We start from the raw sequence: 16,301 nt of genomic DNA on the forward strand, positions 1-16,301 counted from the left end.
TAACTAAGCATAAAAAAGTCATCATCATCTAACACAAGGTATAAACAGCCAACTTAGTGAAGAACCAGTTTTGAATTGTATTTTAGGTACTTACGTTACTTACTACGTTACTAGTAGGCTCATTACTTTCACAATAGCTAGTTGAATCTACAAAAAAAAATCTAAAAATAACAGTAAAATACTATTTTTGCAACACCATGCAACAAGATTTATATGTAGAGACATGTGAACGTATTCCTTTGCATTAAGTTGAAATTAATACTTTCACTGGAGTACGCAACAACTTGAATGGCAGTCTTTGAATACACACCTATGATACTAGACAGTTGTCACAAAACTACTTTTAATTAGTCTACAAGTGAGTTCACACATTGAGAAATTACCCAAAGACTCCACTGAATCCTCCAGTGAACGCAGGCTTTATTAAGTAAACAGCGCACATAAATACAATCACATCAAAAAACCCTTTTGAACTTGTTTCATTTACAATACAAAATAAGAATGAATTTGCAACAATCTATAACTCGAGGTGAAAATCTCACAGGAAACAGAAAGAACCTTACATTAGGGACATGTTTATATCAGAGTGTGTCCACCAGTACTTCTAAAATATTCCATCAAAAATGCCAACAAAAGCATCTTCCTCTTTGCTGCTGGTGTTGAATATATGCAAAAGGGGGGAAAAAGGAAAAAGGGTATTTATTAATCCTGTAAGGAAGTATGCTTATCCCATATCCCCTGCATATAGGATCACTTTTTTTATTTGCTGAGAAAACATGCAATAGGTGTGAATCAAGGCCACTTTTTTTACCTTCTATTGAGAGATGAGCTGGCGTTGGGTGGGGCACTCAATGCTGAAAAGAAATCCAATCTCCTAGTCACTTTTGCCTCCTCAGGCTGTTTTAGAAGTTCTAATGATGTTTTTATAGTGGTTTCCTCACTGAAAATATTTGGCCTCTGGACAACAAAAATAAATAGAGCCATGATTCATGTCTGCACATTAGCTTGACTGCTGGCGGTTACATTTGAGAAAGGTGAGGTTAGAAGCATTAACTGAAGTCAGACGAAAAATAGCACAAGTATGAGCTTTACTGTACTAGCTGAATAAATAGACAGTTAAATAGATAATAGATAACTAAAAGATGTCAACAGACAGAAAATGGTGTTCTCAGTGTTTTTACATATAACAACTAACTGCACAAATAGACATGTACACATTTGTTTGCACATACATGCACTTTTGGATTCCACTTGGGTGTGATTCTCTTCTGTGGTGTGAATGTCCGGCTGACTGGTGAGGGTCCCGCTTTTTTGATTTCAGGACTGACATTTGTTAAAGTCAACCTGAAATAATCATGAAAAACATTTATTGCACATGTATTGTTATTAAACAGTCCAACCATCTTCCATGCTCCTTGTTTCTCATGACAATGCGACAAAAGAGAAGAATAGACACTTTTTGCATGTGATATCAAGTTGTCATTGTAAATCGTGTAAAAACTATAAACTTTGACACTTGTATTTTACTTTACATTTAATCTACACTATTACGATTTTTAATCGACTAAAACTAAAAGAATAGAAAAGAGAGGGCGGCTGTCTCCTGAATCCAAACTGGGAGCTGTTTCCACAGGAGGGAACATGAAAGCTTTTACTTTTAGAAAATCCAGGATCAACAACTGGAGTCTGCAAATATGACAAATTTTCTAACAGTTACTGGTACTGTCTCACTACACATACAGTATGTCACACAGTTTCTGGTTCCTGGCTTTCTGGGTATACCTTACTTGGTGGTTAATGGTGCATAAGGTTGTGGTCTTACCTCAGTGGTGTTGTCACAGCGGTTATAGAAGGTTTGATGTGTGAGTGGCTGAGTAATACTGGTGCTGAAGCTGTAACATAGCCTACATAAAGACATATGTATAGTGTTAATTAAACCATAAGAACATCTGATGTATAATCCCACATGGGCATGTGTGCTTAAGGGTATCCAGTGATATTAAAACATCACTGTGTTCATGTCACAATGAAGTCTTAATGACTGGAATGTGTGAGAAGCTGATTTTCAGTTCACTCTACCTGGTGTGCGGTTTTCATCACACTGCTGAATTTGAGGTTGTGCAGTCGTGTATGAAGTCAGTGCTGGCTCGCTGGCATGCATCAGATTATCATCATCAAAATCGCCCCAGTCATCCCACTCGTTTCCAAGGTCAAAGTTGACAGTCGGTATCTGGAGGGATGAAGTATTTTTGCAGAGAGCAGCCTGTTCTGGCAGTGCGGTGGAGCTCTTTGAGTGACCCGTGCTTGTTGTATTGATCTGATTTAGATCCTGTTGAGAGTCCTGACTCCCAACACTCATATCTGTGGTCATCCACACCGAGGAACCTCAACACAGAGGAAGATAAAAGCATGGTCATGTCATCAAATCTTTCTTTACTGTGTGTATTTATAAATTCAACTTGAAAAATAATATCTATCTAATATCTTTTTAGATATATTCTTCCATCTCCCACGCAGCTATTGATTTCAGAGCTGACCGTGGTTGGGTGATACTCGTTAAGTCTACCATTTAATCTTGTGTATGCTGAATAAACGTGTTCCTGAGTATGTCTGACTTAATTAATATGTTTTCTTTTGTTACTAAGTTATTTAACAATACTTTGATGGTGAGGATGAGCTGCAGCAGCGTTTTGGGAAGGCCCTCCCATCGTTGTGTACACGTCCTCCACATAATAGTCATCATAATCTCAAAAAATGAAAAGAAAGAAAACAGCTGATGATATAACATATCGTGATATCTGATATAACACGTGACACAAAGAAGATATGATAGAAGTGACATTCAAATGTTAAGAAATATGTGGAGCTTAGTCATGTCACCCGTTTACCTCCGTCAAGGTCATTCAGGCTTTCTACGTCAGGTAGTTGAGCTTCACTTGCCAAGTCAGTCCCAGACTGAGGTCTCACTGAAGCTTTACAGAGATTTTCTTTATTCCTTCAGATGGAAAAAAAACAGAGCTTGAAAGTAATGTGAGCCAAGTGCGTCTTTGCTCATAATTGTTGAGAATCTAATGTTCAGCTTTTCTTTTAAGAAAACTATTAACATGTTTGCACATAAGAATCAAGATAAATCTGTAATTTCAGTGTGGCTGTGTGTACCAGGAAGGGGGTGGTAGCATCTCTTTGGGTTTGTAAGCAAACCTTTGCATGCTGAGCGACACAGGCTCCTCAGCCATTCTCATCTAAAGAAATAAAACAGAACATCACCCATATTATTAATTAGCTCAGGAATACAGACAATGTGCTCGCCGTGTGCAGAAGATGGTTTTCTTTACAAAAATATATATATGCCGTTTTCTATAATTAGTTATTTTGGTGCAAAATATTACAGAAACCCAAAACAATGCTTATGCCCTCATAGTTATACACAGAGTATATCTGCCAAGGGAACTTTGGACTGAATGAGCTTTGAAACATTTTATATTTTATACTTAATAAAACCATCATAAAGGGTAATTAGCAACTGCTAATCCAATACAGTTAATTAACTGATCATCAGCAAGTGTGAGCACCTCTATAAAAGCAAACTTTTTGGCAGTTTACTGGCATGGAGCATTTATGCCACAATATTCTCAAATTCACCCCAAGATTAGATCACGCAGTGTTCAGAGTTCTCAGTTAGCATGTTAAACATTGAAGATCATGGGAGTACAATTAGAAAAAAAGACTGAACAAGTACAGTGTGCTTGGAAGGATTTCCAGGAGGAAGCCTCTTCTCTATAAAAAGAACATGGCAGCACAGCTTAGGTATGCAAAATTGTCCCTGAACAAACTACAAGACTTCTAGAACAATGTCCTCCGGACAGACAAGATCAAAGTTTTCCATAATGCACAGCACCACAATCATCAAGCATATCAGCATAAACACTGTAAACCAGCTGTCAAGCATGTTGGTGGAGAAGTGATGATTTGGTTTCGTCTTAAAGCCACAAGACTTGGGCACCTTGCAGTCATTGAGTCCACCATGAACTCCTCTGTATACCAAACTTGTTCTAAACTCATATGTGAAGCCATTTGTCTCACAGCTGAAGCCTGGCTGAAATTGGGTCATGCGCGATCAAAACAAAACAGAACCACAGCAGCAAATCTACGCCTTCTGAACCAAGGCGTAGTAATGGCCCAGTCAAAGTCCAGGCCTCAAGCTGATCGACAGACTGTGGCAGGAGAAATGAAGAGAAATGAAGCAATGCTGTAAAGTAGAAGTTTTAGAGCTCGACTTATTGGATTTTTAAGATCGATACTGATATTTGGTAATTTAAAAATCCTGTTATGACTGTTATGTAGCACTGTATGCACTCTATGTCATGTATGCATTCTGGAGTATCACGACTGAGTGATCAGTATTAGATCCCCAAAAAATAAACTGAGTGCCATAACATTTGTTAGGTGTAGTTATTTAGTCCCGTAAAGACTTTCTTTTTATATAATTGTATTTTCTGTATGCCAAATACAACTTTAATGCACATACTATGTGCATTATATATGTTTCAATGTCCCTTATTGTTACTAAACAATTTCCACTTATAAATCCACAATAAGGATTGTTTACATTGCATATACGTCCTATTCTTATAATAGGACATATATGTAAGTCTGCCATGTGGATAGTGCATATCTTTTTTTATTTGCAACTTCCATACTTGACTGAAATTTCTTTTAATTGTTTTATTGTAACTACTGGTGACTGGAGTAAGAACATAATACAATGTTGTTCTGCTGTACTGTTTATGACCTATTGAGATTGGTTGGATATAGCACACCCTCAGACACACAACACATTCAAAAGTCTAGATAAAGCTACTGAAAGTATGAGATGTGGGTTCAGATGTGGTATTTTACTCACTTTGAGTCGCTTAACAGGGGTCGGCGCAAATGTGTCACATCGGCTCCTCAGGTCTTTCAAATATGAAGTGAAACTGGTTTCTTGGTTTGCTGACCTCTTTCTTGTCACAGTAACACCTACTTTACCTTGGGAGGACATGCATGAACACTGTTGTTGGCGCGCTGTGACAGGAAGGACCTCTGCACAGACAGATTCATAAAATGCATCATACTCACAACAGTCATGGGCACAGAAAGCCTTGTTCTTGCAGAAGTGGTTGCAAAGTCTTTTATTGCCTAAATCTGCAAAAGAACATTTAAAAAGTGAAAAAAATAGTCTGAAAGTCTGAAAAAAATGTATCAACAAACAAAATATGCATTTGCCTCAGAAGAAATACAATATTTATAAACCGTATCATGATAAAGCATGAAAAAGTAATCTGTACCAAAGCTACAACTGCCCTCTTCTCCCACAGATGTGCCGTTCTCCCTGTGAGTTGCAGGCTGATTTGTTAATAGTGGTTTCAGCACCGATTGTGGTCTCCTGGCATCCTGCGTTGTGTTGTGTGGATTTTCAGTCCCAAATCTTCGAGCTGCAGAGTAGTACACTGTGAACTTCTGCTGGATGTCCAGACCCACTACAGCAGAAGAAACGCATGGTAAATCCTCTCCTTACATATATTCAGTCCAGTATAAGAGTCCATACACCAAAATCTCTGAAATTAGACTTTAAGTTTTAATTTTCCAATACAGGATATTATTTAGTTTACTAAAAATACAATCACAACAGCACTGGTTGAATACAAGATGAAGAAAGGACACAGTGAGCTGTTACCTTCATTTAAAAAAATACAGAAAATTGGAACCAAATGACATGTTGCTGTTTTCCTCTTTTTAGTTACAATGTAAATGTGCTTCCATGGTTTACCATATTCTGAACTGATAAGATGCACACTGATCTCATCTCCTTTCATAGCCTTCGCCACGTCAATCTTCTTTGACCAGCTACCACCCTTCAGCAGCATTACGTCCCTGGAAAACAAACAGCATATGTTGGCATTCCATATTTTGGCTTCTTTTACAAAAGGTGAAAGTCAAGACATGGTATTTTATCCTCACGTGAGTTTCTGCAGAAAGACGACATTGTTATCAGCGTCTCCGATGACGACGGAGGCATGATGGTGGTCTTGAGCTGCTCTCCTGGTCAGCAGCTGTGCTTGGTTTTTGAGGCTCACTTTAAGCACAATCTCTGCTGTGGTGCTGCTGTACCTTGGAAGCTATAAATCAGAACAGCTTTACAGGAACATGATACAGAACAGACATGGAAATAAACACTTAAATGTGTTGATATGGGTGAAAACAGGTAAAATTTTGAAAACGATTTCAAATAAAAGCCAAGAAAATATAAATAATTTAAATGCTGGACCTTCAGCAAGCTAACAGTATACTGTGCCATTTTACATATTAACAAGTAAGAGATTATGTTGGCTAAAACGCATTAACGAGGGAGCCGTGGCTAACAGAAAGCTCAAAATAATCTCCTTTGATTTTTTGTAGCCGTGCCCAGAAGAAATCACATTCACTTTAACTGCCCTCTTGAAGCTCTCGTGTGAGCAGAGGCACAAATTGTCATGAATGAAATTTGTAAATGTGGTTTAAACATCCACCACAACAAAAATCAAATGTTAGTGTATTTTTCACTACATTTATGATCAAATATTTATGATTTATGATTTTTAAGATCAACAAATATGAAGTGCTTGTGCCTTGTGCCGTGATAACAATAGTTTGCAATGCCATTTACCTGCTCCAGCATTACGTCATACTTTGGGAGGTGTATGACAGACTCTCTGATTTGGTTTCCAAATGGCGGATGCCTATTGAGAATCTGTATAACAACATAAAGTTTGCAAAAGTTACACCCAAACACATTCAGCAGACATTAAGTGCTTGAGGAGATGTTTAACATTAACTGAGTGATTTTGAAATAACAGAATTACACTTTCACCTTTAGTTGTTGGCATTTAACATCAACCTGATATCACAACAAGTGTGTAACAGACACGCCGGTTCACTGTGTCCATTTCACATTTTGCCGCTCCAAAATGTGAAATGTACGAGCATGCAGAAGTTGCAGTAATCTGCAGTAACAGCAGAGAGAGATATTTTTTTTAAAGCCAACATGAAAATAATCATGGGAAAGCGTTTAAACAGACACATTTAAGTGTACGTACATATTAGTTTAATAGAGTCAGATGATTAAGGACACTGGAATGCACTTACGTTTTTAGTTCAATGCCGACTTTCTGGCTTTAAATATATTATCTCTTGCTGATAATGCAACTTCTTCATGTGTGTCCATCTCACGCTTTGCCTCTCCACGTGAAATGGACAGGCATGAAGAAGTGTCCATTTCAGGTTTGGAGAGGCAAACGTGAAATGGACACAGTGTCTATTACACGTTCTGTAAGGATACTTGGTTAAGAAACTAGGTATTGTTGTCTACTCTTGTTTTTTTAGTTGTTGTTTTTTTTCACATTAACCTAAAGTGTGAAAGAAAAAGTGGCATCATGTGAAGGTAAAAGTAGGTGGGTGTAGGGTGGTGCAACATCCTCATGACCTGGCCAAAGTTTGTAGTCACACACGTGAACCAAAATGTACCACGTCAACCACACACCCACTGAACAACAAACTGAGCACACGAATTAAAAGCTTTAGATTATTTAGATTAGATAAATTATTAGATTATCTTCAGATTATAAAGCATTTTACTTTTAAGTATTACACAGACTTACCAGCTCAAGCTCTCTGGCGTTGGTTTGCTCTATTTTGCTGAATGTGGTGAGTCCAGCATGCACCATGGCAGTTGACAGAGTTTGGCCTGAAACACAACGCATGTTATTAGTTAAATACTATAAAGTGTAACGGCAATATACACTTACCTATTGTGTCACTTTATTAGGTACACCTGTTCAACTGCTTGTTAGCCCCAATCAAGGTGATTTGCTAAAGTTCAAAGTGAACATCAGAATGGAGAAAACATTATTTAACATGATGACTTTGAAAATGCTGTGGTTGCTGATTGCAGATGGGCTGGTCTGAGTATTTTAGAAACTGCTGATGTACTGTGATTTTCCCACATAACCATCTCTAGGATTTACAAAGAATGACCTGAAAAGAGAGAGTACCCAGCGAGTGAGTGCCAGTTCTGTGGGAGAAAATGGTCGACGCTGCAAGTGGGAGAATAAGCAGACTGCTTTGAGCTAATAAGAAGGCAACAGTAACTCAAATAACTACTTTTTACAAAGAAGGAATGCAGAAGAGTATCTCTGGAACCTTGAAGAACCACACTGGGTGTTACTCCTGTTAGCGAATAACAGGAAACTGGAGGGACTCACAAAAATGCAGAGCACTGGAAACATTTTACCTGTTCTGATGGGTCTCAATTTCTACTGCAACATTAAAAAAAGCAGGGTCAGAATTTGGCATTAGCAACATGAGGGTGGGGGGTGGTGTAATGGGATGGCATTTTATTGGCACACTTTGGGCCCCTCAGTACTGGCTGAAGTTCTTTAAAACACGACAGCCTCCCTGAGTATTGTTGCTGATCATTTCAAGCCCTTTATGACCACAGTGTACCCATCCTCTGATGGCTGCTTCCACCATGTCACAAAGCTCAGATCATCTAAAACTGTTTTTTTGAACATGACATGAGTTTGTCATGTTCAAAAAAACATGACAAACTCAAATGACCCCGGAGGTCACCAGATCTTAATCCAAAAGAGCACCTTAGGGATGTGATGCAAAAGAAGAGTCACATCATGGATATGCAGCCGACAAATCTGCAGCAACCGTGTGATGTGATTATGTCAATATGGACCAAAATCTCTGAGGAAAGTTTACAGCACCCTGTTGAATCTGTGCCATAAAGAATTGAAGACAGAAATGAAGGCAAAAGGTAGTTCAACCCAGTACTAGCAAAGTGTACCTAATGAAGTGTCCAGTGAGTGTACGCCTAACAGAAGGAATATTTGGTTTATTAATATTTCCATTATGCAGCAGTTGACCTACAATGAAGTATGCTGTATCAATTTATAATGTAAAAAGAACATAGAGGCATCCACCTATCTTTTCCAGCTGTTTGGAAACATAGGGTGAGTTTTCCCAAAGCTTTGCTCTGAAGCACTTAGCCAGGATCAGGGAGTTGACCACAGCAGAAAAAACAGCCTTGACCCGCTGACTCAGAAACTCAGACAGACCTGAATGGGATCATAATAAAATCAAAACTTAAAAACATGAATACAGGCAACTCGTCTTTTGTACGTTTCTTATTCCCTGAACGTACATCTGCTGATGCGCATGCCAATCCTGAAGATCTTTGCTGTGTCCTGTGTAAGTCCAAAATCTTGAACTGGGATGGAGCTTAACTGAGCCTGAATCAAACTACAAAGCACAATATTTATGTACATGGACAGTCAGTAATACAATTCTTTAACACTGCAAATTCTGAAAAATATAAAATCAAAAACTATCGTTTTTTTTTTTAAACCTACCAGTTTACTTTCATCTCACTGGTTTTGATCTTTCCGTCAATGGGATACCTGGAAAAACGCATAAAGATTTAGTTTTCACTGGCTTGTGTCTATCTCACCCCCCCCCCCCCCCCCCCCACTATGTATTTCCCCTATAAAACAACGTTTTTGATGCTGCGCATATATTTGTGCATCCTATAAATGTGTCTGACCTGATGGTGACTCTGTTTTTGTCCCTGTTCAAACCATTCAAGGACCTTTTCTCATTCATTCTCAGCTGGATGTCACTGAACTCTCTGCTCTTTGACAGCAGCTCAATCTGTACACACAATACAAGGACGGTGAATACTCATAATGGTTATTTTTTCTCTAGCTGAGTTTAGTTTAGTTGTGAGAGGCAGCAAGAGAAAGAACAAGGTCAGGCATGCTGTTCCTGCAAAATGTCAAGGATAACACTGTATAGAATCAATCTTGAATAAATGCATTTACATCAAATACATAGTACAGAAAACCTACCAGATCAAACAGGTTTTCAGTCCCAGACACTTTACTGAACTGTTTCATGGTGTCAAAGGCAATGCAGTACCTAGCCATCAACCTGCCAGCCTCTGTGAGAGACAGAAATAAATTGCTTAACAGTTTCAGGTTTTTAGTATTAGACTTGGCTGCAAAAAAAGACATGAAAACAGCCTGAAAATCTACCTGTCGGTTTGATGGTGATATCCTCATCCATAGAGATCAGACCAACAGAGGACAGAGAGTTGAGATTCTTCAGACACAGTTCTAATGAAGATGACAGAAACGGTACATAGCTTAAATTTCAATAAGGGAACAGATCCGACACTTACATTTGAGCAAAAAAACAAGCAAACTCAAAACCTCTTTAAGCAGCCGGGTTACTGTGGCTTGAATTTTTTAGTATTTTTCTAAAAGTAACCTACAGTTTCAGAAAAGTACAGCTATGGCCCACCTTGTAATTTTGCTTCAATTCCACATCTGTCTAGGTTGGCAGAGAATCCTGAAATGAAAATGCAGACAAGCTGACACTCACTGGTTTTTAAAAAAATTAACAGACCTCACAGTTGATTAACAACAAGCAGAAGACAGGAGAAGGCTCTAACCATAGTGTGTGGGGTTCTTGAGGGCTCTGATGTAAAGGAAGGTGGAGCGAATCCAGTCCAAAGCCATTTTGACATCACTGATAGTCTGGAGAACAATCTCAGCATTCAAGTGCTCCACCAGGTGGCTGTGTAAGCTGTGGAAACAGAGTCTAGTGTTACCCCATGATCGTTTCACCTGTGCGCACTTGTGAGAGAGCGATATGAAGAAAAAGAAGAAAAAGACAGAAGGGATTTTAAAGAGAGCATTACTACTGGTCCTACCTGCTCTCAATGACTTCTATCCCATTCATAAGCTTCAGGTACTTCTCTCTGGTTTGAATCTTGGTCATGATCACAGCAGTAGCAGATGTGTCAAACTGGAGGCAGAAAGGATGAAAATGAAAGTACATCATAAAACCTAAATATAATAATGCATTCATTGCTGTTATATTCTGTCATAAACATGTCATTGCCTGTGGTCTTCCAGCACGGCCTATCATCTGGAGCAGATCTGCCTCGCTGTACTCCTGACAGGAGCCTGCAACATACTGCATGGTGGATTTGATCACCACCAGGTGAGCTGGTAGGTTTACCCCCATGGATAAAGTCCTGGTGGTAACTAGGATAGTAGAAATGAGAGAGCAAACAGAAACTGAGACACCATAAAGTAAAACAGAAGACTGGTTAAGTTATTCTACTAGTGCTCAGTTTGTTATGATCTAAGGATCTGCCTGACGTTGGAGTTTTTGGTTTTTCACTGTTATTCCAGAGTTATCATTACTAGCATTGTTGGGTTGAGTTTTCCATATTTTTCTTAATGTCTCTTGTTTCTTAATGTCTTTGTCTAGTTTAGTATTCATTCATGGAGTTTTTGTTATCTTTGTTGTTTTGTTTATTTCCTGTATTTCTGGTTTATTCTGCTAGTCTTGCTTTCGTCTCACGTTGGGTGAGTTTTCTGCTCTTTGTGTTTAGTCTTCTTGTTATTTCCTGTGTGACTCTGTGTCCACTCCCCAGGTGTTCGTATAAATAGCGCTGCCTGCCTTTGTCTCGTGTCCTCTCCACTGTTCTTTGAATTTTTGGATTTAAGTTTGTTTCCCTTTTGTGGACTTTTGTACCTTTTGGACTTCAGAAACTGTATTTGCGCCTTAATTAAACAACACCAGCATTTATTCTAGTGTTGGATATGAGTGTTAAATATTGTACTAATATACCTTTAAATGTAGTATTTTTAAGTACTATTGATACTTAATTACTTCATTGTATTTATTTGGATTAGAGATGATTTTTGCCTTAATACATTTTAAAGTTTTACTAATTTACTAATTTTACTTGAGATAATTTTACTGAAGTACATGTCATGCTATCTGATATGCGTTTAAATTTTTGAACTGCTGCAACAAACGAATTTGAGAAATTTGTGATATATGACAAAATATATTTTATCTTTTACTTAAATGTTTATTCACTGAGCTCTCACTGTTGCTTCTGTTTCTAGTTTTTTTTTAATTATTTCATTTTTGTTTTGTTGCATTTTGTTTAAATTAATTAGCTGCTATTCCTCATTTAGGATACTTTTTTGTACAGGATACGTTTCATATTTTGGCTGTTGTCACACAATTTCACCACTTTTAGGACAAATGAAGTATATCATCTTAAATATATATACTATTACCATCAAAATAACAATATTTCGTATTGTTGTTATATAATTGATACATATTATGGTACAGAAACACAAGTTATTTTTAACACAACCCTGTGATTGGTTCAAGGAGCTGATGTGCAAAAACAATTACTGTGGTACTTGTCCTTCCTGTTTGTGTCAGCAGTGTGACAGGGAAAAAAAAGTATCATGTTGCACACTTGTGTGGTAACATATTACTTCACAGCGCAGGATAAAACTGTGCCTCACAGAGGACAGGCAGGTCTCCCAGAGTGAAGGCTTCTTCTATCAACTTCCGATCAGACAAGTCAACTCCTGCGTGATGGTAGCCGACTCCTAACGCCACCAAATCTGGGCCGCAAACAAAGTTACCACAAAGTTATGTTAGACATTTGACATATTGCATATTCAAAACACAAAGTTTTCAATAAACAGGGTTACATACAAGTTAAGCACGATTTGTCTGTGTGCAGTGAAAGTGGGTGTGTTGTGTCAGTTTATTTAACTGAAACTGTATTTTCTTGTCTCAAACATCATCTTAATGCTGAAAAACATGAAAAACCCTTAAAAGATTTAAAAACTTGGCTGAAGGGATTTGCTCCTGTTCGGCCACTAGATTTGAAATCCTATAAACAAAATTTGGTTGGGGCATTACATTAGCTGTAATCTCTTACAACTACCAACATTTCAAAGTATGTAACATTAACATAAAAACGTAAGAAGGGACATTGTCTCAGCAACCGTATATCACCTCAACTTTCAAATAAATTCATAGATACATCAGTAGATTACACTCTATATACACTGTGTCTGCACTACAAGTGTCTTTGTCATCTTGTTACTTTTCGGCCATACACGAATATGTCACATAATCATCAGCTGATAATGTCAAAACTCACATAAATATGACCAAATGCAACATCTGCATTATTGAATGTGTTTTCTCCAATTCATCGTACGTAAGTTAGATACAAACGAGATCTGTGAGTTCTGTGCAGACCATTCAAGTTCTTCAAGCTCATTTCTTTAGACCTTATTTTGTGTCAAGAGGATGTTGAAACTGAAACTCCAAAGCATCACTGAGCATATTGCAAACCACTAAAGGAGGCCCCAAGGTAATTTTTCTTTTAAAAAATACCACTGATAACATGTTTCAGATACCTTACCTCTCAGTTTAGAATCGAGAATGGAGTTTGCATATTTCATTAACCTGCAGAGTCAAGCAGATCACACAAGTTCAATCAGAACAGCCTGCTCTGTAAACTTGCACATGCGCGGATGTTTCACTACAGATGATTGAACATCAAACCTTTGCTTGTGCTCGATGCTCATGATGAATCGAGCATCCTTAGCCAGAACTGCGGCTGACTGCTGAGTTCCTTTCCTTGTAGAGCAAAACTACGAGACACAATTTTCAGATAATGAGGCAAAAAACCCCAAAACCTGCATCTTCCATCATGTTCAGAAAGAAAGCATAAACAACATGCAGTTTGGATACATTTTACAACCCACCACAAGTGCAGGCTTCTGCTCAGCGTACGTCTGTATGATGTTGGCGATCTTGTAGTTAAGTGACAAATCAAACTTGAACTCAGTTTGATTTGGACCACAGGGGAATCCCAGCACCACCTTCCTTAGCTTCACCGGACGGTAGCTCTCATCCATATCCAGATATATGGCCGGGCCGTTCTCATTTGACAGCCAGTCTGCTATCTAAAAACAAGCAGGAAGTTTGAGAATCCACAAGTTACTGATCTACAAATGAGAGACAATGCAAACAGGTACAGCGGGTGCTTACATCAGATACATTGGGTATGGTAGCAGACACAGCCACAACTCTCATAGAGAGGCTGGCCTCTGGATACTGTGAAGTCCTGAAGGTGTGTACTGCCTTCATCCTGCTCACCACCACTTCCAACGTGGCACCGCGGGTTGCATCCTTCACGACATGCACCTGGTACAAACATATTTTTCATGCGTGGAAACGGCTCAGGGATATTTGAATGCACGTAAAACACAAAATCAATCTTTATGTTTTATTATTAACATAAATGAGTGCAAGTCTAAAAGAACTAGGCCAGTGTCTGTGTACTCCCATAATACAGACTCCAGGAACAAGATGTTCCATCAGTTTTAATGGATAACCTCAAGTAAAATAAAGTGCTGAGGGCAGAGGATAATTATGTGCTATCGTGCAATGTTCCATCATAAGACACAAAGTAGCCAGTGCATCTCCCATTGTGCAAGAGGCAAGAAGTAACATCCAAAAACGGTTCTGTGAGCAAAATATGTGACAAACACACTGACCTCGTCGATAAGGAAGAGCCTAACTAGCTGCAGCAAACAGTTATCCTTCCACTTTCTGGTCATGCTGTCCCACTTTTCCTTAAAAATATAAATGATCATGTATGAATCCATGATGCATAGAAATATAACAATATTTAAATAAGACATAACATCTTATTTTACATTTCCCCTCCTTTTCTACCCTTTATTTTGCATTTGCATTATTATGCTGCTTCATATTGTCACATACAGGTGTGGTCAGGATGATGTGGGAGTCCTGAATCTCAAAGAAGTCATCGATCTCTGTGTCACCAGTCAGCTCCTTGCAGGTCAGCCCTAGAGGACTAAACTTCTTTTTCCAGCTCTCAAAGCACTGACTGCAGAGAGCTTTGATAGGGGCCACTGGTGAAAACAAACAATGGATTCTTTATACGAGAGCTTCATAAGTCAAAAATCCTCCCCCCAAAAATTACTGGAGTAAAAAAATCAGAACATGGTGAAAGTAACACACATATTCAAAGCCCCTGTGTGTGATTATAGCTAGGTGTGCCATTTCAAAGCACTGAATAGATGTGAATGAGCAGTGGGATTTAATAGCTTATATCCAATAATACTGCATGCTCACTATATACAGCTTTGACATCTCTCCAGGGCTCTGGTGTCTCCATTAGCAGGCGAATGATTGCCAGCTCGAACAGCACTGTTTTACCAGATCCAGTCGGAGCACAGGCCACAAAGTTTTTATTTGTGTAAAGAACCTGCAGACAGACCAAACACACATACACTGGAGGACACAGTGCCAGGGGTAGTTTACATTTACACAGGTGTAAATTGACATTTAACCAGATGTGTTTTTCATGATTTCTGTGTATGCAGATTTACAAACAAATGCTTACGTCATCCAGAGCTTTGGACTGAACGTAATTGAAAAAGGGAAACTCACTGAAGACAGATCTGAACTTAAATGCTGTGTAACAGGTTTTAGGAAACATCACTTTGATTCAGACACTACCTAACAGCTTCAAATTGTGTCAATTTGAACAAGAAAAAGGATACGTATTTCTGAAACTGGGCGCAAAACTCCAGATCCAGAAGATCCTGAAATGACAATATTATTTAAGACATTATAAATTTTCATTAATGCAAGATTTTCATTGAAACAATTACACGTTGAATTGAATATGCAGCATTTGGTAGTGTTGTACATTTGTGACGAAAGAGAATCTGCTGATTCTTTGCAGACCACAATGGGTTAAAATGGCCTCTATTGTTCCTGTCCACTGCGTCTACTATTCACCACCTAGTGACCAGTATGTTTCATTACACTGGAGCAATCAATGGGCAGAGCTCACCTCATTTCACCTCATCACACCCAAATACACCATGGCAGCTGCTACCATGGCCAGACATTGGCATGTTGATGAGCTGCAACACTTTACAGAAGCTATATGAGCTGTATTTAAAGAGCTCCTACACAGTGAGCGCAGCGTCAACCTGCCAGTATATCAGTGCAGTGTAACACCTTGGATTAGGAGCGGCCGAGGCGTCATGGGCGGAACGAAACCTTTCTTTGTGCCCTTGTCCTGCGTCTCTGCGAGTGCCGCCTGCTGCGGGGGTCGGCCACTCGCTGCAGATGAACCCATGGGAGGGGGTGAGAGGGTGGGCTTGGAGGGGAAAGGAGGAGCTGCGTGGCCAACTGTCGCCTGTGGCGGCTGAAGAGGAAGAGGAGGAGGAGGAGGAGGTGCTGTCGCCATGGTAACCTGACTGAGAAAAGTTTGAGGTCTGGATGTTGTCTGATTGCTGCCGCCACTGCTACTGAGGTCACCTGTGTTTAAAGAG

The 16,301-nt window shown here is 38.9% G+C and overlaps 1 protein-coding gene across 2 annotated transcripts; it reads right to left on the reverse strand.

Annotated features, from left to right (window-relative positions):
- Nucleotides 1-400: 400 nt before the first annotated feature.
- On the reverse strand, nucleotides 401-16,300 carry hfm1 (helicase for meiosis 1). 2 transcript variants are annotated; one of them, XM_006786796.3, is made up of 36 exons: nucleotides 15,985-16,300; nucleotides 15,519-15,560; nucleotides 15,359-15,429; nucleotides 15,088-15,220; nucleotides 14,713-14,864; nucleotides 14,484-14,561; nucleotides 13,975-14,130; nucleotides 13,689-13,889; nucleotides 13,486-13,574; nucleotides 13,343-13,386; nucleotides 12,426-12,527; nucleotides 10,987-11,132; nucleotides 10,796-10,890; nucleotides 10,535-10,668; nucleotides 10,384-10,431; nucleotides 10,116-10,196; nucleotides 9,930-10,021; nucleotides 9,626-9,732; nucleotides 9,435-9,482; nucleotides 9,227-9,324; nucleotides 9,006-9,140; nucleotides 7,677-7,762; nucleotides 6,686-6,769; nucleotides 6,001-6,158; nucleotides 5,810-5,913; nucleotides 5,328-5,519; nucleotides 5,119-5,184; nucleotides 4,904-5,028; nucleotides 3,160-3,242; nucleotides 2,889-2,995; nucleotides 2,660-2,746; nucleotides 2,080-2,385; nucleotides 1,823-1,904; nucleotides 1,233-1,344; nucleotides 812-957; nucleotides 401-653 (listed from the first exon to the last, which is right to left on the reverse strand). In XM_006786796.3, exons 1-36 carry the CDS (start codon nucleotides 16,214-16,216, stop codon nucleotides 605-607), a joined length of 4,071 nt encoding a protein of 1,356 aa, XP_006786859.3. In that variant the 5' UTR covers nucleotides 16,217-16,300; the 3' UTR covers nucleotides 401-604. The 2 variants fall into 2 exon arrangements, with proteins under 2 accessions (XP_006786859.3, XP_087687848.1); XM_087831722.1 differs by having other exon boundaries at nucleotides 4,904-5,184.
- Between the last annotated feature and the right edge of the window lies 1 nt (nucleotide 16,301).

Source organism: Neolamprologus brichardi, chromosome 18 (assembly GCF_056152115.1).
Source record: "Neolamprologus brichardi isolate AB-2024 chromosome 18, ASM5615211v1, whole genome shotgun sequence".
NCBI lineage: Eukaryota > Metazoa > Chordata > Actinopteri > Cichliformes > Cichlidae > Neolamprologus > Neolamprologus brichardi.